Source organism: Macaca fascicularis, chromosome 1 (genome assembly GCF_037993035.2).
Source record: "Macaca fascicularis isolate 582-1 chromosome 1, T2T-MFA8v1.1".
Lineage (NCBI taxonomy): Eukaryota > Metazoa > Chordata > Mammalia > Primates > Cercopithecidae > Macaca > Macaca fascicularis.
The window spans coordinates 47,819,402-47,832,878 of record NC_088375.1 but is presented as its reverse complement, the minus strand read 5'-3'; the positions used below and the strand labels follow the sequence as shown (position 1 = coordinate 47,832,878).

The 13,477-nt window shown below is 31.4% G+C and overlaps 1 protein-coding gene across 19 annotated transcripts in view; it reads left to right on the top strand.

Annotated features, from left to right (window-relative positions):
* BRINP3 (BMP/retinoic acid inducible neural specific 3) overlaps positions 1–13,477 on the top strand; it is a 400,301-nt gene that overhangs the window by 208,223 nt on the left and 178,601 nt on the right. For all 19 annotated transcript variants that reach the window (XR_012428565.1, XR_012428566.1, XR_012428564.1 and 16 more), the window contains one exon: positions 8,988–9,178. Coding sequence is in view for 6 of the 19 variants with exons in the window: in XM_074026365.1 (XP_073882466.1) it covers positions 8,988–9,178 (191 nt within the window). In the remaining 13 variants the exon portion in view is untranslated. The remainder of the gene's footprint in view (positions 1–8,987; positions 9,179–13,477) is intronic.

Sequence of the window (13,477 nt, the reverse complement as noted above, 5' to 3'; positions counted from 1 at the left end):
TGGATAAAGTATTCACAGACACTTTTTAATTCTTTGTCTTATGCCACCTTCTTTCAAAATTGATTAACTGCTGTTGTTCTCATTTTCACTTGGTCTCTTAGGAAGCACAAATTTATTTCACTTTAGTTTATAACATAATAAAGGTAATCCACCATACACACACAGACACATAAATAATTTATTTCTTAAAGAAATATTAATAATCACTTGAGATGCAAAGAATTACTTTCTCTCTTAGAATATCCATTCTGTTTTAAAAGAAAGAAAAGTAAATATTTTTGAAGATTCCTATCATAGGAAATAATCAAAATAAATGTCATTGAAGGGGGAAAAGGACTGCTATACTGATATTTATTAAAATTAATCTCAGGATTACTGATATTTCTTAAGATTATGTTGGTTTCTCTCTCTCATTCTCTCTCTCTCTCTTTCCTGTTTCACTGGTAAATAAAATAAAATTTCTGAAGTTAAAGCAATATTGTTAATCATTTCTTAATTGTTTACAAGGCAGTTATCTACAGAAGCGATTTAAAAATCACTTATGTAAATAATAAGAATAAACAAGAGCAAAATGTAATTAAGATTTCTATGACAGTTGATCTTACTAAAGGCATTCCTGGCAACCAAGGTAAAAGATAAATGTTAAGTTGTAGAATATTGGACATTTTATTATTTTCTTCTGGTTCTTTCATATAGCACATTGATAAGGTAGATAAATTACCTGTCTACTTTTTTGACAAATATATACTGAGTTACCTATGACAGTGCAAAACACCCAAGATCTTCTTATATGAACACTCAGGTCACTGATAAAGACAGACATTTAACTTGGTAATAAGTGTTATTATGGTTTAGAACCTCATTACTTGAGTGTGGTTCATGAACCAAAAGCATCAGTATCACTTTAGTGCTTGTTTGAAATGCAGAATCTCAGATTCCATCACAGATTAATGAATCAGAATCTACATTTTAACAGGATCTCCAGGTGATTTATATGCACATTAAGTTTGAACAACACTGTTTAAAGTTATCTATATAAATTTAAAGTATAATCAACTGTTTTGAGAAATAATCTTTTAAAAAATAGCAAGAGTTTGTAACTGTACATACCAAAAATGTTTTTTTAAAATACTCATTATTTCATTGTAAATAGCTCCAAAATTAGAAGTAATTTAATTGTATTTCAGTCAGGGTTTATTCATTGCCACCTAACCTCAGAGCTATTAATTTCCAGTTCCTTTATTTTCATGTTACTGTACTAGTATAGACAGTATCATTGTACCTTCAAATTGTCTTAGAAAATTTATAGTCTATTCTTGGGGGTAACTGTTAATAATCTTAAGATCAGTTACTTTCCTTTGGGATGCTTTGCAAAACATATTATATTTCTTTGTCAAAGTGAGATAAGGTTAGCTCTTTCCTTCCCGCAATATCTTGCAGATGCCAATTGGTGTTAAGCCAACATGTCTATTTCTTAACTATCCTGATATAATTGGCTCTGCTTCTTGCCAAACACGTATTTCTCTAAGATTTTTTTTTTCTCCTGATGTATATTTGTTTTCAAAACCCCCTTTTCCCCCACAATACTGTATTAGTAGCTTAGTAGATCGCACCAGGCTATGTACCTTTAACAAGTGGAGCTTAGGAAGGATGATTATCAGCTCTGAGAGCAACATATAACTGCAAACCCAATATAATTTCAAAAGGGCAACAATAACAAAAATATTGTAAGGCTTAGCACAAGTAATAATGTGGCTTATCATTGCCAAAGAATGGACAACCTTTCTGAGGCAAAAGACTACATCAAAAATAAAACCTGCAAACAATTACATTAAAACAATATTTTAAATGTTTATTTCTGTGAGAATGATTTTCAATCAAATAACATTTTTTAATAACTACAAATCACTCCAAGGCAGAACAGGCATTCACAATAAGATATTCAAATGTAAGGAAGTTGAATAACCAGGAAGACATCTGCCATAAATGCACATAATTTTTTTTTTTCTGGGTAGAATGTAAACATTGTAGGACAATGGGCTAACTCAAGGGCAGTAGCAATTGCAAAAAAAAAAATAAAATACGTCCAACTCGTAAGAGTCGGCTTCACCGTAGTGAAAAAATACCCACATTTTAGTTGATCATTACAATAATTGTCGTTTCTGGCCAACATTATATGTTGGTTTCTGTGGGTACCCTGTGATTCTGATCTGTGTGTCTTGGGAATCAAGAAGGTCTCTTTTGCAACATACCATCCTCCTGGCGGGGGTAAAAAGCAAGAGAACAGGTGTAACTTTGTGATGTCTCTCCAAACATTCATTATGTCAACATCTGGCTCACTTGTATTTCACTGATCAAAGCGTTCTCCTAATATCAGAGTAAAGGGAACACATCATGAACTACTCATAGTTGTTGTCTACAATGGATCATGAATCTATGTGTGCACGTTTGCATTTATGATGGTGTTGTAAATAGTTGCAAAGAATAAAACAATCTACCACATTATCATTACTGATTTACCTGTAGGATTCTTTTTATCCTTGTTTTATCTATTATTTTTCATATGTTTCTACCCTCAATACTATATATGAGAGAATGCCAACTGAGAAAATCCAAGTGAAAAGTAAATAGTATGAAGGTTCTTTAATTTCTATTTCTCATTGACTCAACATAGATGATTTGAAGATCAGAGTGGAAAAATACATAATTTTAAGGGCCACCTCTTAGGAAAATGTCAAATTCTATGATCCAACTATGGTATAACATTAAAATGGTGATTTTTGTTTGTTTGTTTTATTGCCCCCTGTTTCTCATTTTCTATGAAAGCATCCTTTAATATGTGCTTTTAATGACCATAAACCACCACAAAATTTTAGTTATGTGAGACACAGCTGCATGATTTCTATGTGGAACAATCACATCTTTTTATATCGACAGTCATTAATCCTTTTGCTGCCTAACAGACTCAGAATGTTGAATCATTTACAAAATCATATTTAGTTTTTACAAAATGTGTGGATGTCCTTTGGAACCCATGTCATGCTTATGAGCTACAGCTGGTTTAATAAAATGAATAAAAATGACTTTTGAACACATTTTTTTTAGTTGATTGAATAACACTATTTCAGTTTCAAATCTGAAGATTGTCATTTAAGTATGTTCTGATGAATTGTTATGATTTAATACTTGTGGAAAAGTTACAGTAAAAGTTGAGAATGCATCTTCTCAGTTTGTAAAAATCTCAAATGACTGTGAAGAAGATAATTACAAAAGTATGATAGTTATGTATAACTGAAAAAAAAAAAAAAACAAATCTCTTATAGGAAAGAAATAGGCCTAGTCTCCATGTAAATTGAGTGGCCTTGTCAAAATTTCTTAAAAATTTACAATCCATGTTTTATAAAAGTTGAAATTTAGCACGAGGTAAAGGGTTTACATCAAATAGTTGTGTGCTCTGTTGTAAGTAAGGGTTTTAAACAGGGTATTCATTAAAGGAACTATTATGGTGATTTAAACTACAGATTTAAGTTGCCTCACATGCATACCTGCAAGGAAAGTTTTTGCATACATGGATTAAAATTATACCGTAGAGAAGAACCATGAGCAATTTATGAATGGATTCTCTTTATCAAGCTATTAGAAATGATAACCCACTACTATTATTAGTAATCTTATATATATTGATTATTAGAACCAATAGAAACAATTATGACTAAGTCCAGATTACCATGGTGCAATTAAAAATCTATGAAATCCTAGCTTATGAAAATTTAAAACTTCCTCATCAACTGTTGGGTCTTAATAAAAAGGAAAAGAGAGAAAGAACATTTACTGCACTCATAATATATGCTCTGCCAGGTACTGTAGAGGGATTGTATTATTTGATCTCCACAGATAATTGAGAGAAGGATATTTTCTTTGTTTTAGAGATGGGAATGCTAAGTAAATATGCAACTGTACCAAAGCCCCATAGTCATCAAGTAGAGAGATGATGTGCTATTACTAGGATTTGCCCTTACATACCTGACTCTAAACCTTATGTTTCATTTGCCCTCATTATGTTATAATCCCTTTAGAATTATTTAATTGAAACCAAGCCAATTAAAACATAAACAATAGAATTAGTAATAAAAGTGTGTTATGATAATACCAATGTATTATCATTTGATTTTTCTTGTGTGGAATACATATCCTTCATGACAGAAGTAAGAAGTCATATTAATCTGTAACTTACAAGCAAATGTGGATGCTGAAAAATCATTGTTTTTAAATCTCCTGTAGATAGAAAATGAAACCCCTCTTATTTGTGATGATGATATAGACCACCATTTTTCTACGTTCATCTTTAATTGCCTCAACATATATTAGGTTTGTATTATCATTCATATAGTTACAATAAGGACTATGCGAAAATGGTGGTCCCTGCCTCTTATTACTTTCCAGTTGTGTCGTGGGACAACCTAACATGTGCAAAGTATTCCTAAATCAAATTGGTTTTAATTCACTGTTTTAAGATGAGCATGTGCTCCACCTTTTTTGTGGGGTGAAGTATGGCTCAATTGGAATCCCATTAAGAAGAAATTAATGATGTGTCATACTTACCTGTAAAGCAAAGACATACATAGAAATATGGTATTTATCTGAGAAGCATTTATCTGAAAATCAACATAGATAGAAATATGATATTTAAAGAACTGTTGTGGGAGATCTTTACTCTCCGTATATGGTTGCAGACTATAGGACAGGGTTAAAGAATATATAAAAGTAGAAAGGCCAACTTCTTATCACAAATAAGATAAAATAGCTAAATTTACTAGAAACTGGCCGGGCGCAGTGGCTCACGTCTGTAATCCCAGCACTTTGGGAGGCTGAGGCGGGTGGATCACAAGGTCAGGAGATCGAGACCATCCTGGCTAAAACGGTGAAACCCCGTCTCTACTAAAAATACAAAAAAAAAATTAGCCGGGCGCGGAGGCGGGCGCCTGTGGTCCCAGCTACTCGGGAGGCTGAGGCAGGAGAATGGCGTCGGCCCAGGAGGCGGAGCTTGCAGTGAGCCGAGATCACGCCACTGCACTCCAGCCTGGGCGACAGATGGAGACTCCGTCTCAAAAAAAAAAAATAAATAAATAAATAAATAAATAAATAAATAAATAAATAAATAAATTTACTAGAAACTTCTAGGTATGGAATGAGTTGATTTATGCAACTCTGAATCATAGTGGTCAATAGAAGAGAATAATAATATATTAACAATTTTTGAATGACTAGATCCCAGCCATATTCCAAACCCTTTACAGCTATCTATTTCAGCTTACAGCTGCTCTGTGAGGAAATAATTTCCGTGCTCATGTTCCATAAGAGGAAACTGAGTCCTGAGATATGTTGTTGAAGATCATTCAGTTACTAAATTGAAACCAGCATTAGAACTCAAATCCGTTCTACAGAAAATTTGGTACACTTACATCTTAACTAAAACTAATTCTAAATGTCTGTCTTCCAGGACCTCATAATCCAGTGAAAGAATGCCTTCTATTGGTCTAATTTTCTCTTCTGCTCAACAACATATAGATTTTCAATTAATGTTGCAACACTTTGAGTAATAGGAAAATTCACTACTATATAAAGGGAGACTTACCAAAAATGACTCTCTTCACATATTTAAAATGGTCTTCTTGCATCTCCAGGAGGCAAAACTAATGTCTAATTGGTTAATTGGATCAATGTTTTGAATTTAATATATTATTCAACTGAAGGAAATATTTGATATTATTATTACATTTTAAAAATCGTGTAAGTCTCCTTCTAAATACAAGAATCTGTAGAAAACATTGAATGCATCAAGGCTGAACTTGGATGCTTCTTCAACATTTTAATTCATTTTCCAAGTGGAATCATCTGGGAATAGCCAAATCCTTTAGAGTTTTATTTTAGCCATAGTATTGGTTATGAACTTACCAATTACTTCAGGATATTTTTATTATGAAAAAATAGATTTTAAACCTGGACCAGATGTGGAACAAGAGTTATGAATATTCATCCCATTATGACTTTTTCTTCAATGGTTTTTCAAAGACACCCAAAGTAGAGATATTTGTACAATGAATACCCATATACTCATATGTAGCAACATACTGCATAAAACCATACTACTATGAATATGCTGCTCATATACTATGGTATGAAGTTTATTGATTCTTTGTACTTTTGTCTTTGTAATATATTCCAAAAATTGATTTACATTCAAAATACTGTGTTCTTAAGTCACTTTATTTTTACAAACATGATACACAATTAGTAGCATTGGATTCTGTTTTTAATTTTTAGGAATGGCTTTTAAAATTTGATATAATTTTACTTTTTATAAATAAAGCATTTAAAACTGTTTACAGTGCTTAAACAACATGATAAAATATATTCAGAGAAATCTTTCTTGCAAAAGTGTTTCTTCATCCTGTTACCTTTCTGTATCTGTAGGTAAATATGCATAAATGCTTTTGGTTAATCCTTCCATTGTTTGATGCTTTTTTCCAAATAGAAAGAAATATATACATATGCGTGTATACTTGTATCTTCCCCTTTTCTTATAAAAAACTCTTAGGAAACAATTTTTATCCACTTTGTGATATCTCTGTAGAAATAATTTTTGCTGCCTTCTTCTGGCTGCACAGTGTTCCACTGTACGGTTGTAAACTAGTTTATTCCTACTGATAGGAATTTATATTGTTACCAAATGTCAATAATGAAGCCACAGTGAGACACATTTTGCATATTTTAGTCAGTCATTCTTTGAAATACATTCTTAAAAGTAGGATTGTGGAGTTGATTATTGATAACTATTGCCAAAATTCCCTCTATGTAAGTTACATCATTTTGCAATCCCACCAACAATACATCAGAAGACCTGTTTATTTCTAGTTTTCCCATAGATTTGCACAGGTTGTCAAAGTTTGGATTCTGGCAGATTCCATCATTGAAAAGTAATATACCAGCATACTTTTAATTTGTATTTTTCATGCTATGACTTAGATTGAATATATTTTCAAATCTGTATGGGCTAGTTTTATCTCTTCTTGTCTGAACACTCTTTTCCTATTTATTCCTGTTTTTCTATCTGAATTTTGTGTTTCTTTTTCTTGATTTCTAGGAGTTCTTGGAATGTTAGAGGAATTAATCATTTATCTGTTATATAAGTTGTAAATATTCCTTTTCAATGCAAAATTTGTTTTATTGTGATTTTGTGCTAAAAAAAATCTGGTTTTACTTGTTCTAATTAATGTATCTTTTATTTCCATACTGTGGGATTTTTAGTTATGAATTATTTCCTTCCTTTGTATTTTCATGAATTCTCCTCTAGTACTTGAATGGTTTCATTTCATTAAATAATCATGTATCTAATCTGTTTGGAATCTATCCTTTTATAGAATCATATCCCTTATTTTCCAAATTGCTATTTAGGTGTCACTTAGTAAAAAGGCTATCTTTTTCCAAGGAATTACTGTCTCATTCTTATTACATGCTAAATTTCCACATGTACTTATTATTTTATGGATATTTTTCCTGTTCTAATTTGTGTGCCTATTCATGTGTCAGCCTGCACTGTTTAATTATACAGGTTTTACAATTTGCATTCAGATATGGTAAGATGTTCTCATTCTTGCCTATTCTTTTTAAAAGTCTTTTTTACTTTTTTCACTTACAATTCATTATTGACATGATTAATTTTCCTACTTCCAGGAAACAAAAACAATGATCTATTCAGTTTTTTAATCAGATTACATTATTTTATATTAAGATAAACTGATATATTTTGATGTCGAATATTTACGCTCAAGAAAAAATATCTATCATGTCATTTAATAGGGTCTATTATGGCAACTTTCAGAAGTGACTTACAAATTTTTCATGTACATTTCACATTTTTTGTGTCATTTAAATGGTGTGATCTAATCCGTTATTATTTATACTTAGTTAATATTTGTGTGTGTCAGTCTATTGAGTTAGTAATATTTTTATTATTTGCTTTACCTTACTAAGTTTTGTAACTGTATATGTGCAGTAGTTTGTCCATTAAATTTTGGATTTTCACCTGCGTAATCATATTATCTGCAAAAAAACATAGTTTAAGTGCTTTTTCTGACACTGTGATTCTAATTTGCATTCTCATCTATATTTGCATTTTAATATATTTATTAGCATGTTGAATAATAGAAGCAACTGTGGGTATGTTTGTCTGGTTCTGATTTTAATAGGGATGCCTCCTGGGTTTCCCCATTAAGAAAGATGCTGGCCTTTATGCTTAGGATCCTATATTTTACTTCTTTAAAGAAGTTTTTACCAAGTGGAGTGGCTCATGGCAGCAATGCCAGAATTTTGGGATTCTGAGGTGAGAGTATTACTTGAGGCCAGAAGTTTGAGATCAGCCTGGGCAACATAGTGAGACTCCATCTCTATGGAAAAAAAAAACATTATTATTCATTGATTCCTAATTTATTAATTCTTAGTTAATCATAAATAGTTATAATTATTCATCAAATGTATTTGAAGCAATAAAGGATAGCAGCATTTTTGTTTCTGGATATGTTAATATTCTGAATTATATTAATGATTTCCCACTATTGAGCCAGCTTTGCACTATTGGAATTATCCTATTGGTCATGAGATATGTATTTTTAATATTTACTGTTGGATATTATTCATTATTGCTTTAGTCATAATTTTGCATCAATATTTATTAAATGTAAAATGTGTTGTGTATGATGATTTTTAGATATCTGTGCTAATTTTACACTCATTTTATAAAAATAGATTTAGAAGTTTTACATTTTCAGTATTATCAATTTTTTTATATCAAACTTTAGGCAAAATCCCACTGTGAACTATCTGGGGAGGTTAATTTTTTTGCAGGGGGAGGTTTTCTGTGACACTTAATCTTATTTGCACTAGCTTTTAAGTGGAAAATGGAATAATTTGCAATGTTATTAATGCAGGAGAAGAATCACTCACAATTTTTGTGGACAAGCGGAAGTTGAGCAAACGAGCTGAAGGAAGTGATTCCAGCACCAATAGCTCTTCGGTCACTCTGGAGACGCTGCATCAGCTAGCCGCCTCTTATTTCATTGACAGGGACAGCACACTTCGGAGACTTCACCACATTCAAATTGCATCCACTGCCATCAAGGTAAGAATGAGTTTATGCTAAAATTATCACCTTCCATTCTTTGATTCTTCTATATCCAAAATGCATTTCTATGTACTTGCTTATTCCATGAATTTAAACAATTATTTTATAAAAATATATTTACAATTTTCTTGCTTTCAGTTATGTAATATATTTAAGATGAATTTGTACGTATTTCAATATAATTTTTTACTTGCTAAGTAGGTTGAGATTTTTCATGGTAACATGTAATTAAAGTATATTTGAATTGTATGAATTTATCTTGGGGTACACAGACTCCCTATACATGGATACAAATTTGTTTTAATAACATCAATTTATTTTATAATTCTCCTTAATTTATTTTACCCATCTAAAAATACTATTCTGAGAAGAGAGGCTTTATTGGGCTTAAAGTCATCCATGGCACAAAATATTTTTAAGAAGTCCTGCTTCATGGAAAATGACCCCTCAATGTTTTTAAGATATATTAAGATGTACAGATGCATGGTTATATGGGTTTTTAGGAGGCAAAATATACAATAATCTAGAATTGGTGGATTAATATTATGTGTTCACTAAAGGCATTTGACTTTGAATACACTAAGGTTGACTTTATCAAAACTGAAAAGAGAGGAGAATAATTTAGTTCTGATTTTCAAAAGAAAAAATAAAATGAATGAGAAAAAGAGATTGAGAAATAGAGAGGAGAAATTGTTGTCTCCTAAACAGTAAGTTTTAGACATATTCTCTGGCAAATTAGCTCAATGTAATTCCACTTGTCAAATGGCCATTGTAAAATTAACAGAGTCAGAACAGTATGATCCTAGTCTAAGTTGGCCATAACAAAATAATATAGAGAGAGCATTTCAGTGTTTCAAATCTAACCTTTCATAGTTAATACAAAAATGAATGATTAAATGTAACATTCTATTACTTTATGAAACTAAAATTAATGTGTGTTCATTTTTGTGTCAGTTAGTTGAAAAGTTACTACTTCAACTTAAACCCATAAATGGGTTAAGAATGTTCAGAAGATTGCTCCAAGTGTATCTTTTTGTTCAGAATGTACTGGAGAAAATAAAAGGTGATGTGGAAATACCTTTAACTTAAGGGTTACACAGACAATACGCAAAATCCTAATATTGCTAGTAGATGGTGTTGGGAAACTTCAGTAGATATAAATCATGCAATATAGTTAGTTGGCTTCTGACTCCAGGACTAATGTTATATTGAGTAACAAGTATATAAATAGTATTTATGCTGTACAGATAAAAATGTAGCCAGCATGAATGCAAATGTTTCAGTTAATTTAAAAGTTTTGGAAGATGTTGTTAGAAAAACTTAGCTTGAGGTTGCTGAGGAAAACTAGACTTTTCCAGAAATCAGTTTCAAGGATATAAACAGAAACTTTGGTCAAACTATTTTCTAACGGAAGAAATCATTGTTGTAAATGATTTTATTATATGGCTATTGATTTTTGTTGTTATTGTTTAGCACCAAGTGTGACTGTGAAATTATACAACAGTTTTTGTACTCTAGGTAAGAAATATACAGACACATTACATGTCAAAACATAATGGTTATTTGCATATACTTCTCTTCTCCCACAGGAGAAGTATATGGCACAAAAAACCATATGTTTTATTGAGGCATACTATTGTATAGAGGCATTGCATTTAGACTCTGTTAATACAAATGGGAATAATGGTGCTTCGTTAAGTCTATAACCTAGCTGTGTGGTGGAAACGAGTCCCAAAGAAGTGACACTTACAGGAAGTTCGCAGGAGAACGAAAGAGTAATCTGGAATTTGGGAGTCAACAGACTCACCTGGACAGGGCCACAGGGAATGCCTATTGTCCATTAACCATGGAAAGAAGTTTCTGTGCACATAATAAAAATGATTTAAAGTATGTGTAGAGTGGCTGGAAATGGGAGGAAAGGGGGCCTTACATTAGTTGGAGGAAACAGCAAACAGTGGGAATGATACAAGGTCTATATCACTGTGAACAGAAGTACCCATCTTGTGCTGTAACTAAGGAAAAAAGGAAATGAGATAAGCACCAGCTGGTGACAACATAGCCATGAATACAGGCATAGAAATTCATAGAGAGTGCAAGGGTGAGGTGGCGAGGTAGTGGGGAATGGGAAAGAAAGGAGAACAATTGCACCCTTCAGAATTTAATTTAGACCTAAAGGATATTTCCTTCTGAGGCATCTGTAATTTTAAGTAGCTGATGATTTTGCATGCCAGGGTTAGCTGCAGTCAGGGTTATTATGAAGGTTCCAGGGAAAGGCATTGTGCTTGTGTGCTGTGCTCAAGCGAGACTGGAGCCAGAAACCCATGACCATGTGCACTGCAGGAAGTCGAACCTTCTGAGTTACATGAACACTGATGTGTCTGTGCAGTTTTGTGTGGAGATTATCTTTTATTTTTATTACTTATCAAATGTGTCCCTGCGCAGGTAAAAGGTGTCTCTCTTCATTACAAGTTTGACTAAGATTGCAAGTGCTTAGAAGTAAGTATGAGGAACTGAGTAGATGGGTGAAGGGACTTTGGTAGGCTGGATCCAAGGGTATTCAACTACTGAAATCTTTTCTTATTGAATAAACAATTTGATGTAAAGTACTCTTGTAGTCTCTGAAACCAAGATCTCAATTCCTTTACTAAATCCTTAAAGGTTCAGTGCATTGCTTGTGTGCTTTAAATTGTCAAACTAAGGATAACAAGTTCACAGTTTCTTTGATTTAGTAATGTAAGTTGTGTTTTAAGTGACGTATAGTAGGTATTTAATTTCTAGAGCAAAAGTTGTTCTGTGATTTACAGAATTTATGAGACAGAAAATTGCTAAAAAATAAAGTAAATAGAGTTGTTATCAGGTAACAGCAAAAATATAATTAGATCTGCAAAATCATGCCAGCTTTTATCATGCTAATTCTTACAAATCACAAGAGTTAAACAATTTAACTATGAGCCAGTTTCTAGAAAGTGGAATAAAGCAATTTGTTTGTTTTGTCTTCTATAATTATGAATATAAATGTAGACTATAATTTGTTAATTAATCTGTAAATAAAAAAACTGACACAAACACCCATAGTTTAATTAGTTGCCATACTCTTGCAATTAATAGCATTTATATCAAATATTATCTCACAGTATTATTTGTAGTCCAATAAAATGTGAAGTGTAATGTCTAGAGTTGGTCATTATTTTCTGAAGATCCAATTCAATTGACTTAAGTTATTCAAAAAATATACTAACATATTTTTATTTTTAAATAGTCTAATAAATTTTAATGCTATATAATTTATGGTGATGTGAAAAACACAATACATTATATACTTTGAAAGGATATTTAATCTGTCACCTGATGTATTATGTCATATATATTTTCAAAGAGAATTTTCTTATTTTAATTTTTAGAAATAATGCACTGAGTAAAATTAAGTTTTTATAATAGGACACTACTAAAATATTTTAAGTAATTATTTTCATAAAATAATTACTGATATGTTCCTGTATTTCTTGTATTCTTCAAATATAGAAAAGACAATCAGATAACTTTCAATATTATAGTGTTTGGAAAGTTTTGAGCAGCAAACCTAGGAATAAGCAGAAACAACATATTACAATTAGCTTGAAGGTCAACATTTCAGCTTAAAAAAACCCATCTTGAAATGATTTTTTAGTGCTGCATAGTTAACGTAAGAGTGTTGCAGGTGATATTGAAAAGAGGCACTATAGCTAACTCTAAATTTACACTTCTGAAATTATAAAATACATTACATTAAATTTTTTAAAGCTATTTATAAAATTAAACCCAACAATACTTTTCCAAGAAGCAGTTTTGATAAGTAAATTATTCGTTATTTGGGGGTAAAATCAGTAAAATGATAATATATTTATTTTTAATTTTGCTCCTATATATATATATATATATACACACACACACACACACACACATATTTAAAACTTACTTTAAGAATGCCCAAGAAACTATGCATGTGAACCATTGATAATAATGGCACATTTTATATTTTGCATTTATAGGAAAGATCCATATTTGGTATTCTGTTTGCTTGTGTATATTTAAGGTGTACAACATAGTGTTTTAATGTACTTAAACATAGTGAAATGGTTACTACAGCCAAGCAAATTACCATACCAAACATCTTTTCATCTTGCACACTCTTTTTTCTTTGTGTTGAGGGCAACTAGAATTTATTCTCTTTGCAAATTTCCACTAGGCAATACAATATTTTTAACTATAATCTTCATGTCATACATTGGATCTCAACATTTATTCATCCTATATAAC